Genomic DNA, 22,706 nt, shown 5'->3' on the forward strand with positions numbered 1-22,706 from the left:
AGGTTTTTCAAGAACTCAACAAGTTAGAATATTCAAGTTGATTGTACGCATGTGTCTCACTTAGAGTCTACACTGGCTAATTTATGTTTTTATATTCTTCTTTATTTTCCTAAAAACAGACTGTGTATATTTTATGAGAAATTTCTTCAGTAGATTTGAGGAACAACTCTGGTATATTAGAATAAATATTTGTTTTCTGTTTTGTAATATGCTTGGTGTTAAGCAGCTGGATTCTGAGCATCTGGAGATGTGTGGGCATCTTAACAGGTAAATTCTAATGTAGTGCATTTTGGACTTTCAATCTACCTGTGAGTGACTCCCTGGTCAAGTTATTATACAATAAAACAAGAATCTATCAGTGCATGGGCAGATTTGGAGTGCAATAAAAATTATATCCTGATCTCTTGCATTAGTGAGGAGAAATCGCCCATGACTCCAATGTTAATTTAGCATTCACCATTGACATTTAGAGTGTGAAGGGGAAGTTCCCATTTGCAGCTTTCCACTGGAAGTGAGTACACGAGACTGATATTTTCTTTTTTCCATTTTAATAATATTTGAGTAGGTTAGATTTTGATATACAAGTTTAAATCTAGAACAATAACCTTCTTTCAAGTTATTGATGAATTCCCTGAGAGAATAAAAAATTGTGCTTTGAGTCACGGAGAGCTAAGAGCCTCTCTATCCCTTCAAAATTAGGACCTTGGACTTGCTTAAAATTGCTTTGTGTTTCTGAAGCATCACTTCACTTTAATATTACTATGCCATAATCTCCAAAAGCAATAAAGACACCTAAAACATGTTTCTAAATTTTATCAGTGTCAACTTAAAATACAGGGAGACTGTTGGGGATGCAGGAGAGAGAGTCGTGGGAGACAAGACAGCAGAATCTAACATTTTGATTGAACCAGCAATTAATTAATTTGAATCAGAAATGTAAATAAATGCTCCAAAGTTGATCATTTATTTTTTTAACTTGAACATATTGATTGAGTAATTAAACATACAGGAACACAGATTAATACTTGGCAGATTTTATACTCTGGTGTCTACAGCATACATTTTGGCTGTCTCTGTCCGAGGGGCCTTGTAGGACTTGGCCATGGATACACCTGCAGTTGAATAGGGCTTCCTCATGGCATAAGGGTAGTTCCTCTCAGGCCCAATATCTGTTTGAAAGAGATAAATGCAGAAAAAATACATATAACATAGCTAACTTTCAACAATGAAAAAAGTAGTCTTTTTATATATTCTTCTCCAAGACAGAAAAGGATATGCATGCACCAATGTACACAGACATGTTCATGCATGTGCACACACACATTCATACAAATGCATGAATGCATATATATATATATATACACATATATATATACATAAACACACATTGACACACACAAAGACATGCTGTCATATACATGGACACATGCACTCTTTTTTCACACACACAGACACATACACACTCTCACATGCATGTGTATATGGATGCAAATACATACAGATGCATATATACATTCATACACACAAAGACCTGTATACATGCACCCAGAGTCACACACATGCACATACATACTCTCTTTTTCACATATATGCATGTGCACACACACAGACACAGACACACACACACAGCACACAGAGGCATCTCTGTTGGAATTATGTAGGATTCCTAAATCTCAGATGAAGTTCTGAGTATTTCAACCTGAAAATTATCTTTATACTGAAATTGTGGTGAATAATTTCCTTTGTTTTATTATGAAGAGATCTTAGTATTTTAGGTAGATTTTTAGAAAACTAATACCATATGTTACATTCTTTACCACCAAATATTGAGTGGCTCTCAGCCAAGTTGTTCATTTAACCCTAAACATAAACTTAGTTGATTTAGTGAACTTAGATGCATGACAATGATCATTGTACATAAACTACAAGTGCATGTTGGAATACTGGACAAAGGCAGCTCTGGCTTTCCTTTTCCACTGATATCTATTACTAAAGAATCAGTCTGAGTAAATGCTCCCAAGTTGATCATTTAGTTGTCTTTGAACAACTGAAAATGCGAAGGGTGTCAGAGCTACTTGGTCTGTTGTGACATGTTACCTTTGGATTGGGAAAGATGACAGTAAAAAAGGGACCCGTCTTCTCTTTTGTCCTTACCTTTGAAGAGGTACAAACAGCAGGTGAGGAGTGCTCCTGACAAAAAGCAACCCAAAGACCCAGACATTCCAAGCCAGCAGGACCAACCAAATTTATATTGGATTCCGAGAAATATATTGTGTAAAATCAGAGAGGAGCGTTCGACATAAACATCCACAGCATACCACACAGAACCAATGATTCCTGGGGTACCTGAAGGAAACATGGGGGTGGGTCAGGAATGATGCAGAGCATTCTCCAAGCTTAAGTCACAAGGATCTGCTTACTGTTAAAGGTGCACGGTGCCAGATAAATCAGCAATATTGCTATGGTGATTCATAGACAATAGACATTTGGACAGCTTCTACCATTGCCTTCCAGCTTTTCTCCACAAAACAAAGCCCTGAGATGAAACAACACAGTGTTCATCTGTTTGTAAAACTTTAAAACAATCGCTATGATATATCTCTTTACACCTTTCCCATTTTTCCAAAGTTATTTTTGTACAGCCATTTATCACTTAACAGAGAAATACGTGTGGTTGACATGCTGTACACCTGAGCTACATGGCATGCACATGCGCACACACACATATAAAAATAGCATGGCTCATTTCTCCCAAGGCTATAGTGAACAAAACAATATGAAATTAAGGTCAATATCAAGAGAAAAACAATGCAGTTAAGAAATGTAGCACCAATGAGCAACAGGAGTCTGCTGTAATAGGGTACAATGCTTTACAGAAAACAGCTTTTTAAAGTGAAATGATACCACTTCTCGGCCTTTTGGATGAGATCAAATGCAAAGTAAAATGATAAAATATATTCTATTTAATATACTCTCTTGCAACATACCATCCATTGCCATTATAAAGCATGTGCTGAAGTTGTGTGTCTTTATCTGAGTCACCATTGCCACAAATTTATGAGTAATGCCTTATGTTATAATGGTATGACAGTTGCTGCCTTACCAGGTAAAAGAAATCATCAGCTCCATTATGATGTCATGAGGTTCCCATCATATATATGGCTTGCCCCTCAACAGAATGTCGTACATGGCTCATGACAGTTTTATAAGTGAAAATATTGAAAACAAATTTGAAAACAAAGTACCTTGGAAACATGAGTAACATAGAACATTTTTTTTATCCTACATTAATCTTCTTCTATTTTAAGTTTTGTGGGGCAGTCTTGTTTTATTTTTTTCATTTTTGTCTTGTCTTGGTTTGTTTTGTTGAGATAGGGTTTCTTTACATAGCACTGTCAGTCCTGGAACTTACTATGTAGATTAGGTTGGTGAGATCCACCTACATCCTGCGTGCTGAGATTAAAGGCATGTACCCCCACAGACTGGGCTTTCTCCATTAATTTTTTTATCCAAAGTACATGATGTTTAAAACTATTTTGTGTTCCAAGAACACAACTATTTTGTGTTTCCCAGATACTTTCATATAAGTGCTGCTGTCCCAGATAAATGGCCAATAGCCACATACAATGTTGTCCTGAATACACAGTTAACACTCACATGTGCACTATGCTGTTCTAGATACAAAATCAATTCCAACATGTAATGATGCTATGCTAAATAGTTTTATGTCAATTTTACAGAAACTAGAGTCATCTGAAAGTGAGAAACTTAAATGAGAAAATTCCTCCATAAGATCTGTGGGGCATCTCCTTTTTATTTTCTTTTATTTTTATTGGTTATTTTATTTATTTACATTTCAAATGTCATCCCCTTCCCAGTTTCCCCTCCACAAATCCCCTATCCCATCCTCCCACCTCCATATTTCTCTGAGAGTGCTCACCACCCCCTCCCCCCCCCACATACTCCTGCCTCACTGCCCTAGCATCCCCCTGTACCGGGGCATTGATACTGCCATTGGGCCAAGGGCCTCCCCTCCCATTGATGCCACATAAGGCAGTTGTCTGCTACATATGCACCTGGAGCCATGGTACCTCCATGTGTACTCTTTGGTTGGTGGTTTAGTCCCTAGGAGTTCTGGGGAGTCTGTTTGGTTGATACTGTTGTCCTTCCTTTGGGGTTGCAAACCCCTTCAGCTCCTTCCGTCTTTTCCCTAACTCCTCCATTGGGGGATTTTCTTAGTGAGTGACAGAGGAGGAGCCAGTCAATTGTGGGGGTGCCCTCTCTGTACTGGTGGACCTGGGTTCTCTAAGAAAACAGACTAAGTAAGCCATTATGAACAAATCACTGCATAAGCTCCTGATTCAACTCCCTGCCCTGTTTGAGCTCCTGTCCTGAATTCCTTCAGTGATGGATTATAATATGGAAGTGTAAGTCGAATAAACACTTTCCTCTCCAACTTGCTTTCGGTTGTGGTGTTTCATCATGACAATAGCAAGCCTAACTGCGGCGATACATGCTGTCTCAGACATACAGTCAACATTCACATGTAAATTGGGTTATCTTATGAATGAGGTCAGTATCTACATGTAAATTGTGTCCAGTACAGTGCAATTCAGTATGCTGGGGTCAGGGGAAGGGAGATAAATCTTATGTAAAAACTGTGTCTTTTCTAACACTCATTATACCATGTTCCACAGCATTTGAGCATAGGCCAAGAAGTGACATTCCTTTCACAATTTGACTGAAGCCCACAGCTTACCCTCTGCAAAGATTGACTCACTTGTAATGATAACACATTGGTTCCACTATTTTAAGTAAAATATTGTATAACATAGGCCAGATCTAAAAGAGAAAAGTGAAAACCAGGAGACAATAAAATATGTTGAGAGGGTGTCTTGAAAAATATTTATGCTCTCAGGACAGTGTATGTCACCAATTTCTGGAGAATTGGTAATATCTATTTTAAATATTATTTGGATTTATAAGTCTAATTGTTCATCTAAGGTATTCAAACATGTAACCATTACAAAAAAAGATATGTTACCATCCCTTTTTATAACATTGTTACATTTACCAACTAATTTGGCAAAACCTTTTTTTTAAAAAAACTACAAAACAGAATGCATGTTTTAAAATTCTGTGTATGGCAGAGTAATTGCAGATAATGGTTTCAGCCTTTAGGTATCTTAAGTCACTTAATTTGATGATCTCTTTTGTAAGACCCACAAGGATTTTTTTCCTTCAGTAATTTAAATTTTTGTTTATTGATTTATAAAAAAGTATTCTGTGATCTTCAAGATCTTTTCTATAAAAATGTATATATTGCTCGTTAAATAAACTCATTGGTATATATAAGAGCCGTACACTGTTAGGAAGAAGGATGTGGATAGACTGTCTTAAATGAGGAGACATGATAAATTTGTGCAGCACAACCTGAGGATGATTAGGGACTCAGGGTTATTGAATAAAATAAAGCAAGCCCAGTACCTGCAATGAGTAACGTGGTCCCTGCAACAAAGCAGAGGCGGACTTTAATGTGTGGCTCATCGGGTAGGAACTTCACACAGTCAAGACCAAGGAGAAGCGTGATGAATCCAAAGCCAGCTAGAATGTCAGCTGTGATCATCAGTGCTCGTGTCACCACCAGCTTCACTGCGAGACCATGGAGTCAGAGCAGGGGTGGAGGAGGATGAGACAGAGGAGGAATGGGGAAAGGAGGAGGAACAGACATGTTAACTCCCTCAGGAAGGTCAGAGAAGACAAGATTAGACACAACAACATAAGGCCATACATAGAATTCACAATTTATATCTATACAAGCTTCAATATGGGTGGCTATAATTTCTCATGAAATTCAAAACTATCATAATGCAACTATAGTTGTGAAATTAAAACTCCGAATGGCAGTTACACAGAGTTCTACAGAAGAAGGATTGGGGTTTGACACAAAATACTAAAAAGAAAGAAAATTATATCATAGAGTATGAACTACTGTTATATTACCTAGGTCATAGAAAATATTGATGTATCTTTCTTTCATTATATACTAATTATATTTTATTTTCATAATAGTCTGGGACATTCTTGGTTTTATGTTTTTTTTTTCAATGAGAAGATAAAATTCTGGCTTATGTTTGTGAGAAATATAGGCAATTTTTCCTGTTCAAAATGTTAAGATTTATGATACACTTGCAGAAGAAAATAATTTAATGTTTGAAATTCTTCCTATCTTATCAGCAGGTGAATACACTGTATAGGTCCATGTATTATTATGATGTTACTGCTAATTGTCCATATGATAGGATCGAGAAGCACCTAGGATACAGACCCTAGACATATCTTCAAGGGATTGTTAGACTTCTAGGCATGCCTGTGAAGCATTCATCAATTAAATAAATTGAGATGGAAAATCCCATGCTAAAAGTGTGTAGTGCTGTTCCCTGGGCTTGGGTCATGGTCTATATTAGAAAGGATAAAGTGGTCTGACCGCAGCATTCACCCTTCTCTGCTTCCCAATGTGAGCAGCTGCTTCAAGTCCCTGTTACTTTGACTTTCCTGCCACCATGGGCTGAACCCTTTAACTGTGAGCCGAAAGAAAGCTTTTTCTCCTCTACAGTATTTTTTTCAGAACTTGTTCTCACAGCAACTATAATAGAAACCAAGACAATTATCAATACATGAGTATGTATTTATCCTAAGTCTTGGAATATCTATCTAAAAATTGTCATTATTTCTAAAAAATCAAATGTATACATATATTTTCCAAAAATAATATAAAAGAAACATTATGAAGATTAAACTTTATATACTAGATTGTTTTAATTTTTCTTTAATTCAATATTCAATACATAAGTGGGATTTCTACTAATGAGCAAACTTTGGCACACCCAAAGTCATTAATGCTGTCAGGATGAGATACTCATGCATATCTATGTTGGCGCTGCTTTCCTCTTCCTATAGAGGCTTACATGTTCTGTTTCAGATGGACGGTTTCTATGAAGCCCTAGGACTTGAGCCCCATTTTCAGACTGGTTCCAGGAGGGCAGATCTGTTACAAGCAAAATGCTCAAGTAACTTATAGAAGAATTTCTTCTTTCCAAGGGTTGAATTCTGACTTCAGAACAGAGTTGGCATCCTTACTTGGAGTTGCTCAAACTACTTTTAAGAAAAGAAGCTCCATAGCACAAATATCTATTAGATGCCACACACCCTGGGTATACAGGAGAAATCGCAAATGTTATCTACATTGGTTCTATGAATTTAGTAGAAAATAAACTGAAATCTCTACACCTTGGAACTAGCCTTGTAACTAAGAGGACCTAGAGATATATTGTTTTCTAGAACACATCCTTATTATTGTTGTCTCTAAATGTATGTTTACATACAAAAGAAAGTTCTTTACTATTTGAAAGCAATATGTAAAAACAATGGACAAATGGGATAGTACAGGTGAAGCCTTAACAGGAGCATATTAAAATATCGACATTTGTTTCCCTAACGAATAGTTCCAGTTCTTCTTCTGTGACTGTGTATAGCAATATTTACATTTCAAAAACTTTAACTTTTGTTTGACTTCCTAAACCCAGAAGATGACTCAGCACAAAAAGTTCTGTTCCCAAGCCAGAAGATCTGAGTTCAAATTCCAGAACCCAGGAAGAAGGAAAGAACTGATTTTCTGACTTCCACAATTGCACCTGGGCATGCCATGCCCGCACATATACATACAGAAATAAGTAAACAAAGAAATAAGAAAATAAATAAATAAAGTTTATTTTCTAGCTTGGTCTACACATTACATTTATAAAAGACAATGAGAACCAGGCATATATTTTATCCTTTTCATCAAATCAGGATATCTTGTGTGTGTGTGTGTGTGTGTGTGTGTGTGTAGATAGAATGAGCTGAATATAGTGAGGAAAATGGAAAGTTGTAAAAATTTCTAAGCAAAAATTTAATTAAAAGTCCTTATAAATTTTGGCAAAAATTATCTCAGACACCGAACTCCCAAATTGCAGATGAAGATGATTTGAAGATTGTTTTTGTTTTATAGTGTGTTTTTTTCTGAACTAAAAATAGATGTCTTGGGGGAAAGGCACATTCCACAGGACCCCCTTTTAATTTATCTTGATGCTGTGTGGCACTAGCACCCATCACTGGCTTTGAAAAGCATAAAAGCATTTTCTTTTAATAGCATGACTGGTATTTCTTGGTATGGTTCAAAGGTCTAAGTAAATAAATAAGTCAGTGCTGTGAAGAAGGGTTGAGGGTATTAACAATGGATTGTTAATTTAAAAGATTGCCTTATTTAAAGGCACATGGCTTTGCTAATATCTAGGTGGGATTGAGAGCTAAATGAGAGAAAGATGAAGGAGTTGTCTCCAACATTGAGGCTAATGATTCCTCACATGTGCGGGCGTTCTCACCTATGGATCCCATATTCTCTCTCTCTCTCTCTCTCTCTCTCTCTCTCTCTCTCTCTCTCTCTCTCTCTCTCTCTCTCTCTCTCTCCCTCTCTGCCTTTGTTACTCTATCTTAGGAAATCTTCAAATGAAAAAAGAGTAGTAACCTTTCTACTTTAGCTAAGTCACAGTTGAAACACATCAATGAATGCTATTCGTGTAGCCTATCAATTCTATTGATAAAATCACAATACCAAAGGGTAAGTTTCCAATTATTGAAATATTTACTATTAGCCTACTATGAATAAGGTATTTTGTACGGTCCCTTGTGACAATACTTTTACTATAAAGGAATTTGAAAAATCAGGAGGAAAGGTGAAATATAATACAATATATTTCAATTCACATTTCAAAAATGATACCCAATTCTAATTGCCAACACTTCACATTAAAAACCTTAACACCACACAACAGACAAATGGATATCTGAGCTCAGTATATCTTGGCACACTCTTCCTGGCAAACAGAAAGGTTTACAGTATACATACAGGGATGTTCTGCATATATGGAGTCATACTCATCACAGGTTCGAATCCCATCAAAAGCGTTTGTGACACACTCCCACCACAGGCCTCTGCATTTAGTGCTCACCTGGAAGTTGGAAAAGACACCATGTAAAACACCTTGCAAAATCGACTCCATTTCCTCTTAGTCAAATGAACACTCAGCTATGTTTGTTTTGTTTTGATAAAGTATAGTGGTTACAAGCATAGATAGAAGTCTACTTATATAAAGCAATGACAGTAGGATACATTCTCTTAGACACTGACAATTAAAGGCTTTCTGGGCCAAGAAGTAAATTTACTTCATGATTGGAAGGGGCTTGTGGAAAAATAAGTCATTGTTGAGAGGGATAAAACCAGAACTGAATGTATTCTTCTGTCATTGAGTCATGCTTCAACAGAAAGGCGATCCATTTCACTTCCCTGTGCTAACATTTACTCATAAATAAATCTATAAAACAATAGATGATAATGTTAATGTCTCAAGTCTATCAGCAGTGCACATTAATTCATCTTCATTACAGACATTGACTTTCATGAAGAAAAATGCTGTTTTATATGAGGTTCATAAATTTAAAATTAGCAAAGAAAACCAATAAATGAAAAGGGGCAGCAATAAATGACGGAGCATCTCCAATTGTCTTTCTCTCTGCTATACTGACATATTACAAACCTTTAAGTTATGACAGGAGCGTAAAGGGACTGAGAAGTAATCTAATATAATTAGACAGTTGGAAAGCTTGGAATTGGCATGCAGATGACGATGTCCACTTAGAGCTAAAAAGGTACCAGTGTCTTGATCATTCTAATCCTTTATTGGTGGGCTGTAAGTCACTACAACCTTTTTAAAAGCAATAGTAAACATCTCAGAAAACAATAGTTTCAAATATTTTTGACAGAGCTCATGAATATGGAGCGGAGGCAATATCATTGTTTCTTCAGACTCAATGACAGATTTCATTACCTTGGAAATCTGAAGCTAGCTTAGAAAATCTTCCCAGTTATTGTGGAAAGTCAATTTTTAAACCCCATACCCAAAGAAAAAATAAGATAGTAGAGTAGGAAAGAGTTGCAAAGGGAGAGGTGTTACATCATTGTCCAGAGGGAGGGGGAAGGAGAATAAAACACTTTTCAAAGAGAAAATCATATTAACATGAACATAGTAACATGAGTGCTCCGAATCCCTTATGCTATATTTGGGGCTTGCCGACTCGCTCCTGATACTCTCATCATTGCCTTGCATGTAAAATATTTGCAATTGGTAATTATTACCCATTATATTGAGTCTATACTTTGAACTACCTGCCATCTAAGTATGTTATTATGTCATTTGTTTCTTAGAGATCATTCATGAACTGCTATCATCTATTTACAAACAAGAAAACAGAGGCATGAGGAAGGAAAAATACTATTACAGCACAGTCAATAATAATGCAGAAGACAAGGCTCCAACGAAGCCATCCATGTGTGTATCCCCAAGTCTTGCTCATGGTGTACTTACAACTCATTTCAGAACTCTATCTCAGGCTAAGGTATCTTGTACTTGGTACTTGGATGTTGGAAGACAACCTTCAGTGACGTGGTCCTAACTCAATTCTCATGCCTAGGCTCTTATTATTTAAATCACCACTTTGGCGGACTATCCCTACTGTTAAATCTGAAAATAATGCTCTTGATTTTATGGAAGATTATCAGCCCTAGAAAAATACAGAGGTCAAAACTCTAATGAGGAAAATCCATCTTATATAACCTGCCTGACACATTGATTTTCAAAGCAAGATATGCACATACATACACACATGTGATCATAATTTAAAACACGGATTGACATTTTTAATGGCTATGTAATAACCTTTGGCAAGATCTTCCCTGATTTGAATTTCAGTCTCCTCATCTGTATAAGGAAGAAAATGACAGGGTGGTTTAAAATATTAAAAATTGCTATTATACTATAAATTATTAGTTTAAATGAAAATGATGGTAACTTTCTAAATACCATGACTTAAGTACTGGCACACTGGATTTCACTAAAAGTGATGGTGATAAAAATTAAGGACAAAATGAAATGAATGACAGCCTTCTGAAAGTCTCAAGCCCATCTTAATCTCCAGAACCTGTGGCTATGGCCCTGTTTGTAGATACACCTGAGTTACAGGCCTGAGAAGAGGGCATCACATCAGCTGTACAAGGGGATTCTGAACTAATAGATCATGATATTTTCACAAGGAAAAAGCACAGGCAGATGGGAATGGGGCCATAGGTCCACTGGAGTGTTGGGAGTCACACAGTCACAAGTCATGGACAACCCACAGTCACGAGAATCTGGAAGGAGCAGAGCAGTTCTTCCTGGAGCATCAGAGACAATGAATGGAACCTTGCAGAGATCTTGATCTTAAAGTTCGGGCCTTCAGGACTATGAGAGAATAATTTTCTTCTGGTCATTTGATATGGCAGTCTTAGGAAACTGATAAACTTAGGGTACATATAGATCCACTATACTATGAAGAAAAGCAGGGTTGGTTAGTACCCATGTCCTCGGTCTCTCAGCTCATAAATCCAGTTTATCCTAGTTAGAATGGTGCACCGTGGCTCTCTAATCAAACAATGATGGTTCATATTTTCTTGTTCTTGTTACATTACAATCAGTGACCATTCCTGCTATACATGATGTAACTCATACACAGTCCTTAATAACAAGGATATTCCGCTATGGTCCAGACGAAATGGGTGTCAATTTCAAGGCTATTGATCATTTACCTGCCATGACCATATTTCAAAAAGCAATGAGGTCATTAGAGGAAACAAGGAATCCAATTTCATTAGGTATTAATGCCCAGGGGCACACTATTAAATCGCTTGGTATTCACACTCAGCTAAGATACGTGAGACGAGTGGCTGTAATTAACTCAACTTCTGTGTTTAATACAGCACTTACTGTAGACACCCTTAAAGGTGCCTTTGTGCACAAAATACAAGGTTAAAAGATTTTTAAGTTGTCATTTTCGGAAAGTCCCCCATGTTATAATCTATTGCTTTTGGTCAACCTTGCTGCCTGTGATAAAAATGGCTTATTAGGAACTGTTTTGCAAGGCAAGCCAACGGAAGTTCTTGGAAGTCTTAATAAGGTTCTTTAAAGGCTAACTAGTGCTTAAGCAGTGTGGCTAACCTTTCTGAAAGGGCAAAAACTGTAAAACGAGAACTCATAATTTTAATCTCACAGAGCCATTTAAAATAGAAAATTCTAATTTTGAGGTTTTTGCTTGTTTGTTTTTTAGCATGCAATTGGGATGTGTATGAATAACACAGCCAGCAATATTGAAGGGATTTATATTCCAGTGATGTCATTTCACCAGAGAGTGAGACATGGATCATTCCCCACACAAGTTTTCCAAAACATCAACAAAGCCTAAAGCACATCTCCTGACTGCTCGCTGATACTCCAAGTAGAGAGATAACACAGACAATCCAGACACCTGGCTTTCCTTCTTCCCTTGTCTACTTAGTCACCTTTGTCTCCTGATCTCTTAATGGATGATAACCCTTAGCCACAGAGTGTCTGCTTGCATCTAGATGTGGATGTTTTCACTATATCACTCACTACCCCTGCAAAGACCACTTCATACATGCACATACAGGTCACTGAGCTATTCAAACCTTGTCTACTAAAAACAATGTTCTTGCTCTTAACTTGTTAAATTTCTACCTGGAACTCATTTCAAAGGCATTCCTTCTTCTGTAAGACATCTCTCTACACTCTTTCTAGCAGAAGTTTGTCTTCTCCAACGTGTGATGCGACAGGAATTTGTCTTCAACACTATATTCTTATCTGTGTCACTGAATGCTTGTCGAGTTTTAAATTGTATGCCAATTAATGCTGAGAATACAGCAGCAAGCAGGGTAGATATGGCTCTCTGCTTTAAGGATTTCATCATCCCCCATCTTGATAAACAATAGATGCTCAAAAGTTACTTATTGGAGACAAAGTCTATAGATTTTTTGTCAATCCACATAAACTCTGCTTTGATTTGAAGTGTAATGTGGTCAATATGACACTATGAATTTTTGCTTCAAATGTCTGTATGTTCAGTTATTAATTAATTTTTTTCTCCTGGTTACATGCAACAGAGAATCAGTAGCCCAAACTACCCTAGAACCTGTATCAATTCTCAGGTCTCAAACTCATGAGCTCTGGCGTTACAAAGATGGACCATAATGCCTGCGTGCGCATGTGCTTTTAAGCAGAATCAAACAATTACAAATTCCATGAGCTGGAATAACTATTCAAAATGGAGAGTTTATACTGCCCTGACATCACTCTAAAATCTCTTAGAAGTCATATCAATAAAGACTCTCCTCAGGGAGCTGTAGTGTCATAAACTAGTACTTAATCCTGGAATTGTCTATTTGGAATCTCAAAGCAGTTGCCCCTTAAGACTTCTGTCTTCTACAACACTGGCCACCAGAACTCTTGTGGCTAAAGGACTTGACATACACTGCAGAACCTATGTAAACACTTAGATTTTGATATAATTCTCTTGTTGAATGCATTACAATGCTGTCATAAGAGAGCAGAGCATCACAGTCAGTAGTGCTAACTGACCCAGGTCAGAGGTCACAAATTGTATTTCAATAATGATCATATGCCTTTGCCTTTCTTTATAAAAGCTTTTCTCTTTAAAGAACAAAGCAGAAAAGCCTCACCATTTAGACCAAGTGCACATTTTCACTAGTTTTATTAAACACTTTAGGGGGTTAGATATTTTTTTAATTTTTTTCTAATTAAAAAGATGGTCAAATGCATGTATTAATTCTTTATATTGTAGCAAGGTATGAGATCAGGCCTTTTAAAAGATGGTCACTTATGTCACTATATCATACTTCTTATTCAGGGTTTAACATGAATCTTCAAAGATCATCTTTTGTTCATTCTTTCAGCAGCATGGAAAATACTGTAACAACTTCTCCATGAATTCATGTGCCTGAATGCATCCTAAGCTCCTGTGACATGGACCTCGGTGCAGTAAGAAATCATGAGACAAATTGGAGTCCACTCACAGTCTCAAATGTTTGCTAAAAGAACTTAAAATCAAACAGAACCAAAAATTGGTACATAAATAATCAGAGCACATATTATACACAATAATCTTAATACATACTCTATGTCTGAGAGAATTATAGCATGAGTAAGGCAAATAGAAATCCTAGGAGAAAACCTGATTATGAGGATAAAATAAATTCTACTGTGAACAACCTTCTTTTGAGGTAATAAAAATTTAATCATAATGGTGCTCAGAGTATAGCAATTTCCAGGAAATAATTAACAAAAAATTAACTGGAAATTGAATCATCCTAAGCAAACATTTTTTCCCTTCTAATAATGGAGAGGCCAGCAACGCTCATAAGTAAGTATTGTTTCTACCCCTGCAAGAAAAATAAATAACTACATATCCTACAAGCTAGTTAGTGTCATAATAATGTGATTAAGCCTCCTAACCCTAGTGCATTGTGAGAGTCCACTGGTAGATAGATAACTCCTGCTCTGGGACTCCATTTTCTGCTCCTTGAGTCAAGCAATAATCACTCACGAGTACAAAGCTGGTCAAATCATTGCCCAGAGAAATAAACAACATTTCTCTAAGAGGATCGATAGCAAAAATAAGACCGGAACTTCATTCGTCAATCTCTCAAATTGGTGTGCATTATACAAAATGTCACTTCCTCCCCCAGAACAAAACAAAACAATGGACTATGAATTAATCATAATATATCTGACATTTATTGGCTGATTCCTGTTCACCAGGTGCTGTGGTTAATACTTGGTGTACACAAGATCATTCAATTCTCACAGAAAGCTAGGTCATATGCATTACCATTCTCCTTGTATAGGGGAGACAAATGAAATTTAGCCAGGAGCCTCTGGATTAAGGTATAGTCTATATACTTCCTCACTGACGAACAGTTTCTGCCACCTTGCTAAGCTAAACTAGGAAAAATAGACAAACAAAACTACTACTACTACTACTACTACTACTGCTACTGCTACTACTACTACTACTACTACTACTACTACTACTACTACTACTACTAAACTGTTCCAGGGAGCATGCTCCAGGGAGTTTAGTATAGAAATTCCCATTTCCATTTGACCACTGGATGAGTGATTTCACAAGTCACCCCAAGTCAGTGAGGTGGCTTTATTCTTGGCTTCCCTCTCCCTATAACCTTCTGGATGCAGGCAATCACTCACCCCCACCCATCTGAGTTAGTTTCCCATTTCTATCTGCACTGTTCTAGGCTTACTAACACTATCATTTACACGAGCATTTTTCCTCCTCGTTTATGCAAATGTCCTTTAAAATGTCTCTTCATATCATTTTACCCCCTTGAGCCACCCACCAAGAGCAGCCAGAAAGGCTGAAATTTCTAAAAGGCATGTATGTATTTGTCTCATTCTTGCCTATGGGGTTGGACCTATATTTTGCATAATACTTTAAGCCTTTGATTACCTAGCCCCTATAATTTCCTGTCTACATCAGAAAATATCTATAATACAGTGAACATACAGCACAATCATGCCTATATCTCTGTACACTTATTAGTTTGGTTCTTTGCTTCTGTTTATTCACTTGATTTTCAAATCTTAGTCTAGCAGTAACTTCTAGGAAGACTCCACTAGTTACCAAAGACAGAGTAAGATGTCTACTTATGATTGCTCACCTGCAGGCATAGGACTTGAGACACTGAACTGTGGCTGTGTGTTCACCAATTTGCATCCTTTACTATACTGAGAATCACCTCAAGATGTTTCAGAATATACAACTCACATAACCAGGAACCCACCATTGTGACAGCCATACTGTGGGTGCTAAGGAGTGTTTGTGGGGTGAGAGGAGAGAAGAACAAAGAGAAGGGGGTTGGAAGAGAAGAATAAGAACATAAAGGAAAGGAGGAAGGAGGGAGGGAGAGGTAAAGGGGGAGGTAAAGGGAGATGGTGACAAGCTTGAGGACAGGAGGGTGAGTATACGGAACAAGAATGAAGTGAATGCACATTCCTATGAAACTCCCAGTGGAAGTTTTTCTCTTGGGAAGCTGTGAGCGTCCTTGATCCCTCAACAAGTAGCCATTGCTCAGGGGTTTGAGGCACTCAGAGCACCCTGATGGTAAAGTTAGAGGTGATAAAAGTGCAACTGAATCAAATTCCTTCTTACACTTGAGGGAAGAGAATAGAAGACATAGGATGTGAGCCCCCTCCACCACCCCCAGAGAAGTCAGTTAACATGGACTAAGAGCTGATTACCCACTGTCTTTAAAAACGTCCAACCCATTCTCTTGAGCACCCAAATCTTCCCAGGAGCAACAGACTCAAGGACAGTGAGGACAGGAGAGCTGCTCAGCCTATTATTTAGGGTCATGCCCACTAAGGGTGCTCTCAAGGTGCTCTCTCTCTCTCTCTCTCTCTCTCTCTCTCTCTCTCTCTCTCTCTGTGTGTGTGTGTGTGTGTGTGTGTGTGTCTTTCTCTTTCAATACCCCTACTAAATACAAAGGATTTTACTCCTCAAGGCAGGTATATGGTAGTAAAACCTAAGAATGCTTTATTTATGTATTTTTATTGCAGTTGCTTTTCCCAAGAATTGTTCAAAGAAAGTGAAATGCTAGAGTATCTGAATTCTTTATTCCTCTTCCTTTGAGTTATATCCTTTTAAAAACCCAAGAACCTCTCTCTCTCTCTCTCTCTCTCTCTCTCTCTCTCTCTCTCTCTCTCTCTCTGACTCAGTGTCTTTTCATCCAAACTCCCTGCTGCCATTTCTACCCTTTGAAATTGCATCATTTGGAGGCTTAGCTTGACAGCCCTTTCTTCGATGAGACCTATTTCAATACGCCTAATGGAGAATGACAGCTTTATCATCTCTGCTCTAGTGATATTCTGCTCATTTACTCCTCAAATATGAACTGATCTGTGTCATTTGTTATAGTTCATGCTCATCATTTTTTTATGCACTCAATGTCCCTTCCTGAATGACAAGATGCACTCCTTCTTTTTCCTTGCCTCTTTTAGTGTTGTAGGCACAGTGTTTCTTTGTGACCTACATTCTACATATTTGCCAAGTGGAACTCAACCAAAGAACCAATTTTCCAACCTATATGCTTATATTAACAAAGATCTGAGCCAGAATAATTCTGCCTCTTCAAATGTTGTTATTTACACATTTTTATTTCATTTACTTTTCCCCCAACAATTGTTTAAGGAAAGTGAATTGCTAATGTAGATAGGGGTGACATGCAAAAGAGCCTAAAAAAGGGCCAGTGATTATGAAAACCTTCAATCTTTTGCACAAAATAATAAATTTTTATCCTAATTAAAGAAATTATTATAACAGATTGATGTCCTTTTAAAACATATTGATGGAGATTGTTCAAAGAGAAGTGGCAGGAGGGGGTTAATGCTTACAGGATAGTTTCCACAAGCAGGCTTTTTGGAGAACACATTTCACCGAGATGAAATAGACAAGGTATTACAGGTGAGGAGACTCATAGCCAAACCTTAGGCAGAGAGAGCACCCAAATTGGAGGCCTTTATTGATTCTCTCCACTTGTTGTTCAGGGAACCCCTGAGGAAGAGGAAAATTGTAGGAGCCAGAGGGCTTGGCCAGAAGAACATGGCCCACAGAATCAACTAAGTAGGGATCATAGGGAATCAGAGAGTGAAGCTGCAATCACAGAGTCTGCATTGGCGTGACCTAGCTCTTCTGCAAGCAGGCTGTGTTTGCTGAGCTTGGTGTTTCTGTGAGACTCCTAGCAGTGGGAGTGGGACTGTCTCTGATTCTTTTGCCTGTTCTTGGGGCTCTTTTTCTCCTATTCCAATTGCCTCATCCAGCCTTAATATGAGAGTTTATGTCTAGTCTGACTGCATCTTGTTTTGCTATGTCCAGTTAATATCTCTAGGAGGCTTGCTCTTTTCTGAAGGGAGGAAAAGGATCAGTGGGTTTAGGAGACAGGGTGTGGTAGACTGGGAGGAGCTGAGAGAAGGCAAACTGCAGTTGGGATGTATTGAGAATAACCGACTAACCAAAGAAAATGGACAAAGAAAATATCTGTGTGAGGTTAGGAAGAATTTATTTAAAGTGAATAATTTTTAGTATTCATTTCATTCATCTCAACTAGTGATTTTCTTGTGCTGTTTGGAAGCAAATTGATTGAGAAGCTAAAATAAAAGGAACATGGTGCTTCAGGCTGAGGTTCCTACCCTCTCAGCAAGCCCGGCTCTTCTTAAAACTCTATTCCTTGACTGAGTGACAACTGTCACTTGAAGCAAGAAGACTTTCAAGCTGTCTTAGAAAATATTTAACCAATGACATTGGATAGGTTTTTACATATTTTTTTAAAAAAACATTTTTGAAAACTCAATTTAAAGTGTGCTCAAGTGCAACATTATTTTATATTGATCACTTCTGACTGGCAGCCTGGATAATGAGAAACTAATGGCTTCACAGGGTTTGAGCCACACTTTCCCTGAGCACTGTGCAAGGGGCACAGTTTTAGATTTATATATAAATAATAATATAATGAATATATATATGCATTATTGCTTAGATGAGTCCCATCCCCAGACTCACTGCAAAACAGATAATCCAGAGTACTTCCATTCAGTAACAGTTTTTAGAAATATAAACTCTCAGCATTACAAAGGAATTTATAACTCCATTACCTTTAAAATGTTATGTAGGAGTCAGAGGAAATTTAAGCACACACACACACACACACACACACACACACACAGAAATTGCAAAAGATTCCAGAACAAGATACTAAAATTGTGAGTTTCACTTCTACTACAACTTGGGAATTTGTAAACAGAGTTATAATAAAGATGGCAAGCTTCCTGCCTCCTCAGATCTTCCTTAACCTTCCTAGATACTACAGCGTTAGTGTGTGGAGACCATTCACTCAAGCTATTTCGAAGAGATAGAGCTGTCTTTGACTCCTCTGAATTGCTCACTCCATGATCTTTATCTGACTTGCATTTTTCTCAGCCTTACATAGGAACAGCAGATAATTCTGAAGATTTGAATCTTGTTCAGCTCTGTCTGACTCCTATCTCTATTATTTCCACAGCAAAAGATTATGAACTTCACCTTTTAAATTTTTATCATTGACTTGCATTGCATTCTCAAGTGTAAGTTCACCCAGTGTCCCTCCCTCATGAGCAGCAGTCCTGCTGTATAACCCGTTATTAAAACTGGAGTTCTTAAGTCCATGCCGGTTCCTGAGCGCTGAGGTGCTCTTGGAAGACTTTTGGCCTGAGTGTTTTCTCCCATTTACAGTCATACATCCCCCATTGACACACCAGCCCTGTAGGTTCTATATACTTTTGATTTCACTCTCCCTAAGGCCTGGGATTATTAGCTGTCTTTTAGAACGGCTTTCCCAGAGTCCAACTGCTCAACACTCCTCAGCTGATTAGCTTTAAAATGTCTAACAGAACTCTGGATTCTGCCATCAAGGTTAACACACTTATGTTAAAAAGAAAGGTTATGACTCTACCAAGACTCTGCATGATATGTAGTAAGGGAAGCAGTGAACTCCTGGAACATTCTGTGGCAGGCATTACATAATTTTGAAAATGTTACCTTAGAAAAATAGATAATTTAATTACCTCATCTGTGAAATGGGACAACAGTACTCACTTCATAGATTAGTGTCAGGGTTAAATAAGCTAACAGTGTTAAGATTCATTAAGGATCAGTTTACTCCCTTGCTGGCTATCTTTGCTGCCATTGTCCGGCAGCACTGAAGTCTGTGTTTGGCTGTAAATCTCACAGCAAAATTGAGGTTTCTGGCCTCTTACCTCCAGAGAGTCATCGGCGTTCACCATCCAACAGTCCGTCCAGGTAGCCAAGATCAAAAACCCAGTGGAGAAAAGGGCCAAGAAGCAGGCAGCGTACTGAAGAAGATTCTTCATGGTAACTAGCAGCCTGTTGGGAAGGGACACATGGGCAGATGCCAGTTCAGCTGGAATGCTATTGGCTTCTGATGCTATTGGCTTCTGATGCTATTGGCTTCTGTTGCTATCGGCCTCAGTTGCTGGTACCTGGGGATGATAGTGCCCAGTCTTTTACGTTTCCTCGCACACCTCTTGCAGGCACCTTAAATTGCAAAAAGAATTATATAAGCAGGTTGTACCAGAGCGAGGGTCCTGGAGGTCACTACCCAGCGGCCAGGCTCCCAATCGGGAGCCAGGGCAGGGCATGAACTGAGCATATCATGGTGCGTGGGAGAAACAGCCCTGGCTGTGTGCTAATGTGAAATGATAGTCGCAGAGGCCTGTGGCTGTAACAAGATGGAGGACGGGGGAAGGATCCTAGGCAGGGCTGGAGCCTGTAAACTGATCTCTCTCAGGCCCTTGGGAGAGGGAGCTGTTCTCCTCCCCCTTGGAAGGTGGTTGTATGGTTGACTGGTTGCGATTTTATTGTTAGACTATTTTAATATCCCCTGACTACCTTAGACAGACAAGCCACCAGTGAAATTATGCTAAACTAGTACTAGCTCAAGCAAGTTCACATTCCAAAGTGTTGGGCAGAACACTTGGCAGGAGGCAGGGCCAAGGACCCTAACCTTTCAGATCCAGGCTGGGAACAAGTGTGCATATGTGAATTATTGTTTTATTTTTTATTGACATATAACATTTGAACATAATTATGGAGAAGAGCGTGGCTCATTAACTTGTCAGCTAAATGAAACCTCAAGCACATGTGTAAATCACGAGAAGTAAAGCCCTAACAATTTTCTGTAACTCCCAAATGTACAATGAATACAAAATTGAAGTATTTCAGGATTTTCTTTCTTAATGCAAGATAGGGTCTTCCTGAGTAAGTGTGAGTTGTGTGTGAGTGTGTGTGTGTGTTTGGTTTTACTGGTCTACTCTTTACTTACCCTAAAATATAGTCATAAAGTCATATTAAATGACTCACAGATATGATACCAGGCCATCAAATCTTAAGAAAACATTAAAGTTCCCATTGTACTCAGATCCATAGCTGGGGGCTCCTAGTCTGGAAACCTTAGAGTGGCGACTCTCAACCCGTGGGTCAGGACCCAAGGGGGAGCGTTATCAAATAATCTTTTCTTCCTCAGAAGTATTCCTCATAGATATTTACATTAAGTAATTCATAGCAGTAGCTAAACTAGAGTTATGGGGCACCAATGAAAATAGTTTTATGGTTGGGGCTCACTGCAGTGTGAGGAACTGGTGAGAGCTGTTGCCTTAGAAAATTTACATGTTTTTTGTCTAGCTTAAATGCTCAGTTATAAGTCAGTACAGACACTGTGGGAGACAATGGAGGTTCCTCAAAAACTGATAGTATAAGACTATAATCCTGTACCCTCACTCCTAGGTATACAATCAAAAAAATATTTGGTCAAGATCTTGAACTGACTTTTGCACTTGCTCCTTCATTTTGGTTGAGATGGATAAAGCCTAAGTGTTCACTAGCTTGTGACTACGTAGAGAAACTGTGCTATCCACATACAATGTGCTACCCCTCGGGCCCAAAAACGATGAAATCCTACCATTTGCAGTGGCACGGATAGAACAGGAGGGCATTGAGTGAAATAATCCTGGTTCAGAAGGAGAAGTGTCATGACGCGGCATGACATTTGTTCGAGGGATCCAAAACAGTGGCTTTCAAAGATGGGAGAAGTGGATGGGTAGTAATCCAGGCTTGGCAACGCAGCAGGGAAGTTTGCAAGAGTTTAAGACAAGGCTTCAAACAGTTGGAATAAATTCTGGTTGTCTATTGTACAGCAGAGTGACTACAGCTATAGTAACACATATTTCAAAATACCTAGAAATGAGTTGTTTTAGGGTTCTTGTCACAGAAAAATGATGACTGTTGAGTATCGTGCCCGTGGTACTTACTCAGATGTGAGCATTAGAGGTTATTTTAACTTTTCTTTCAAATATTTTACTTTTAATAGTGTGTGTGAGTGCATGTGTGTCTACGTTGTATGTGTATGTCTCTCTGTGTATGCGTGTGTATGCACATGTTTGAGAATTGTGTATATGTGTGTGTGGTGTGTGTATGTACATGTTTGAGCATATGTGTTCATGTGTGTGTTATATGTGTCTCTGTGTTGTTTATTGTGTGTATGTGATTTTGTGTGTGTATGTGTGTGAGGTGTATATGTATATATGAGTGTGTATGTGTCTCTATGTGTGTGGTGTGCATATGTCTATTTTTGAGCGTGTATATTCTATGTATCTCTGTGCATGTTATTTATTGTATGTGTCCATGTGTGTTGTCTCTGTTTGTATGTGTCTCTATGTGCATTGTTTGTTGGGTCTGTGTGTGTTCAGTATAGGTATGTGTTGTATGTATATTTGTATAGTATCTATGTGTGTCGGGTCTATGCATGTATGTGTGGTTTGTGTGTATGTATGTATGTGTGTTGTATATGATTGTGTTTGTGTGTATATGTGTGTGTGTTGTTTGTTGTGTATCTATGTGTGTGTGCTGTATGTATGTGTGCATGGTTAGGTTTGAGTGTGTGTGTGTGCAAGTTAGTAGATAATTTTCAGGAGCCAATTCCACCATCAAACATGGGTTTCCTAAGGGTGGGATTCAGGTATCCATACTCACCCTGCAACTGCTCTTACCTCCTGAGCCATCCTGCTTGTCCTGTGACATTTCTTTCCTTTTTTTTAAATTGGATATTTTATTTATTTACATTTCAAATGCTGTTCCCC

At 38.2% G+C, this 22,706-nt stretch overlaps 1 protein-coding gene across 1 annotated transcript; it reads right to left on the reverse strand.

Moving 5' to 3' along the window:
* Nucleotides 1-1,035: 1,035 nt before the first annotated feature.
* On the reverse strand, nucleotides 1,036-19,937 carry Cldn16 (claudin 16). Its single transcript, XM_052159076.1, has 5 exons — nucleotides 19,809-19,937; nucleotides 8,948-9,050; nucleotides 5,488-5,652; nucleotides 2,155-2,346; nucleotides 1,036-1,169 (listed from the first exon to the last, which is right to left on the reverse strand). The coding sequence occupies exons 1-5, from the start codon at nucleotides 19,920-19,922 to the stop codon at nucleotides 1,036-1,038; spliced, it is 708 nt and encodes a 235-aa protein (XP_052015036.1). The 5' UTR covers nucleotides 19,923-19,937.
* Between the last annotated feature and the right edge of the window lie 2,769 nt (nucleotides 19,938-22,706).

The sequence above is a fragment of the Apodemus sylvaticus genome, chromosome 15, assembly GCF_947179515.1.
Source record: "Apodemus sylvaticus chromosome 15, mApoSyl1.1, whole genome shotgun sequence".
In the NCBI taxonomy this organism is placed as follows: Eukaryota; Metazoa; Chordata; class Mammalia; order Rodentia; family Muridae; genus Apodemus; species Apodemus sylvaticus.

Coding starts and splice junctions, on each gene's coding strand:
- Cldn16 (XM_052159076.1), bottom strand. CDS start 19,922: ATGAAGAATCTTCTTCAGTACGCTGCCTGCTTCTTGGCCCTTTTCTCC. Junction 9,051..19,808: donor ACGCCGATGACTCTCTGGAG/GTAAGAGGCCAG, acceptor TCCAACTTCCAG/GTGAGCACTAAATGCAGAGG. Junction 1,170..2,154: donor CTGTTTGTACCTCTTCAAAG/GTAAGGACAAAA, acceptor TCTTTCAAACAG/ATATTGGGCCTGAGAGGAAC.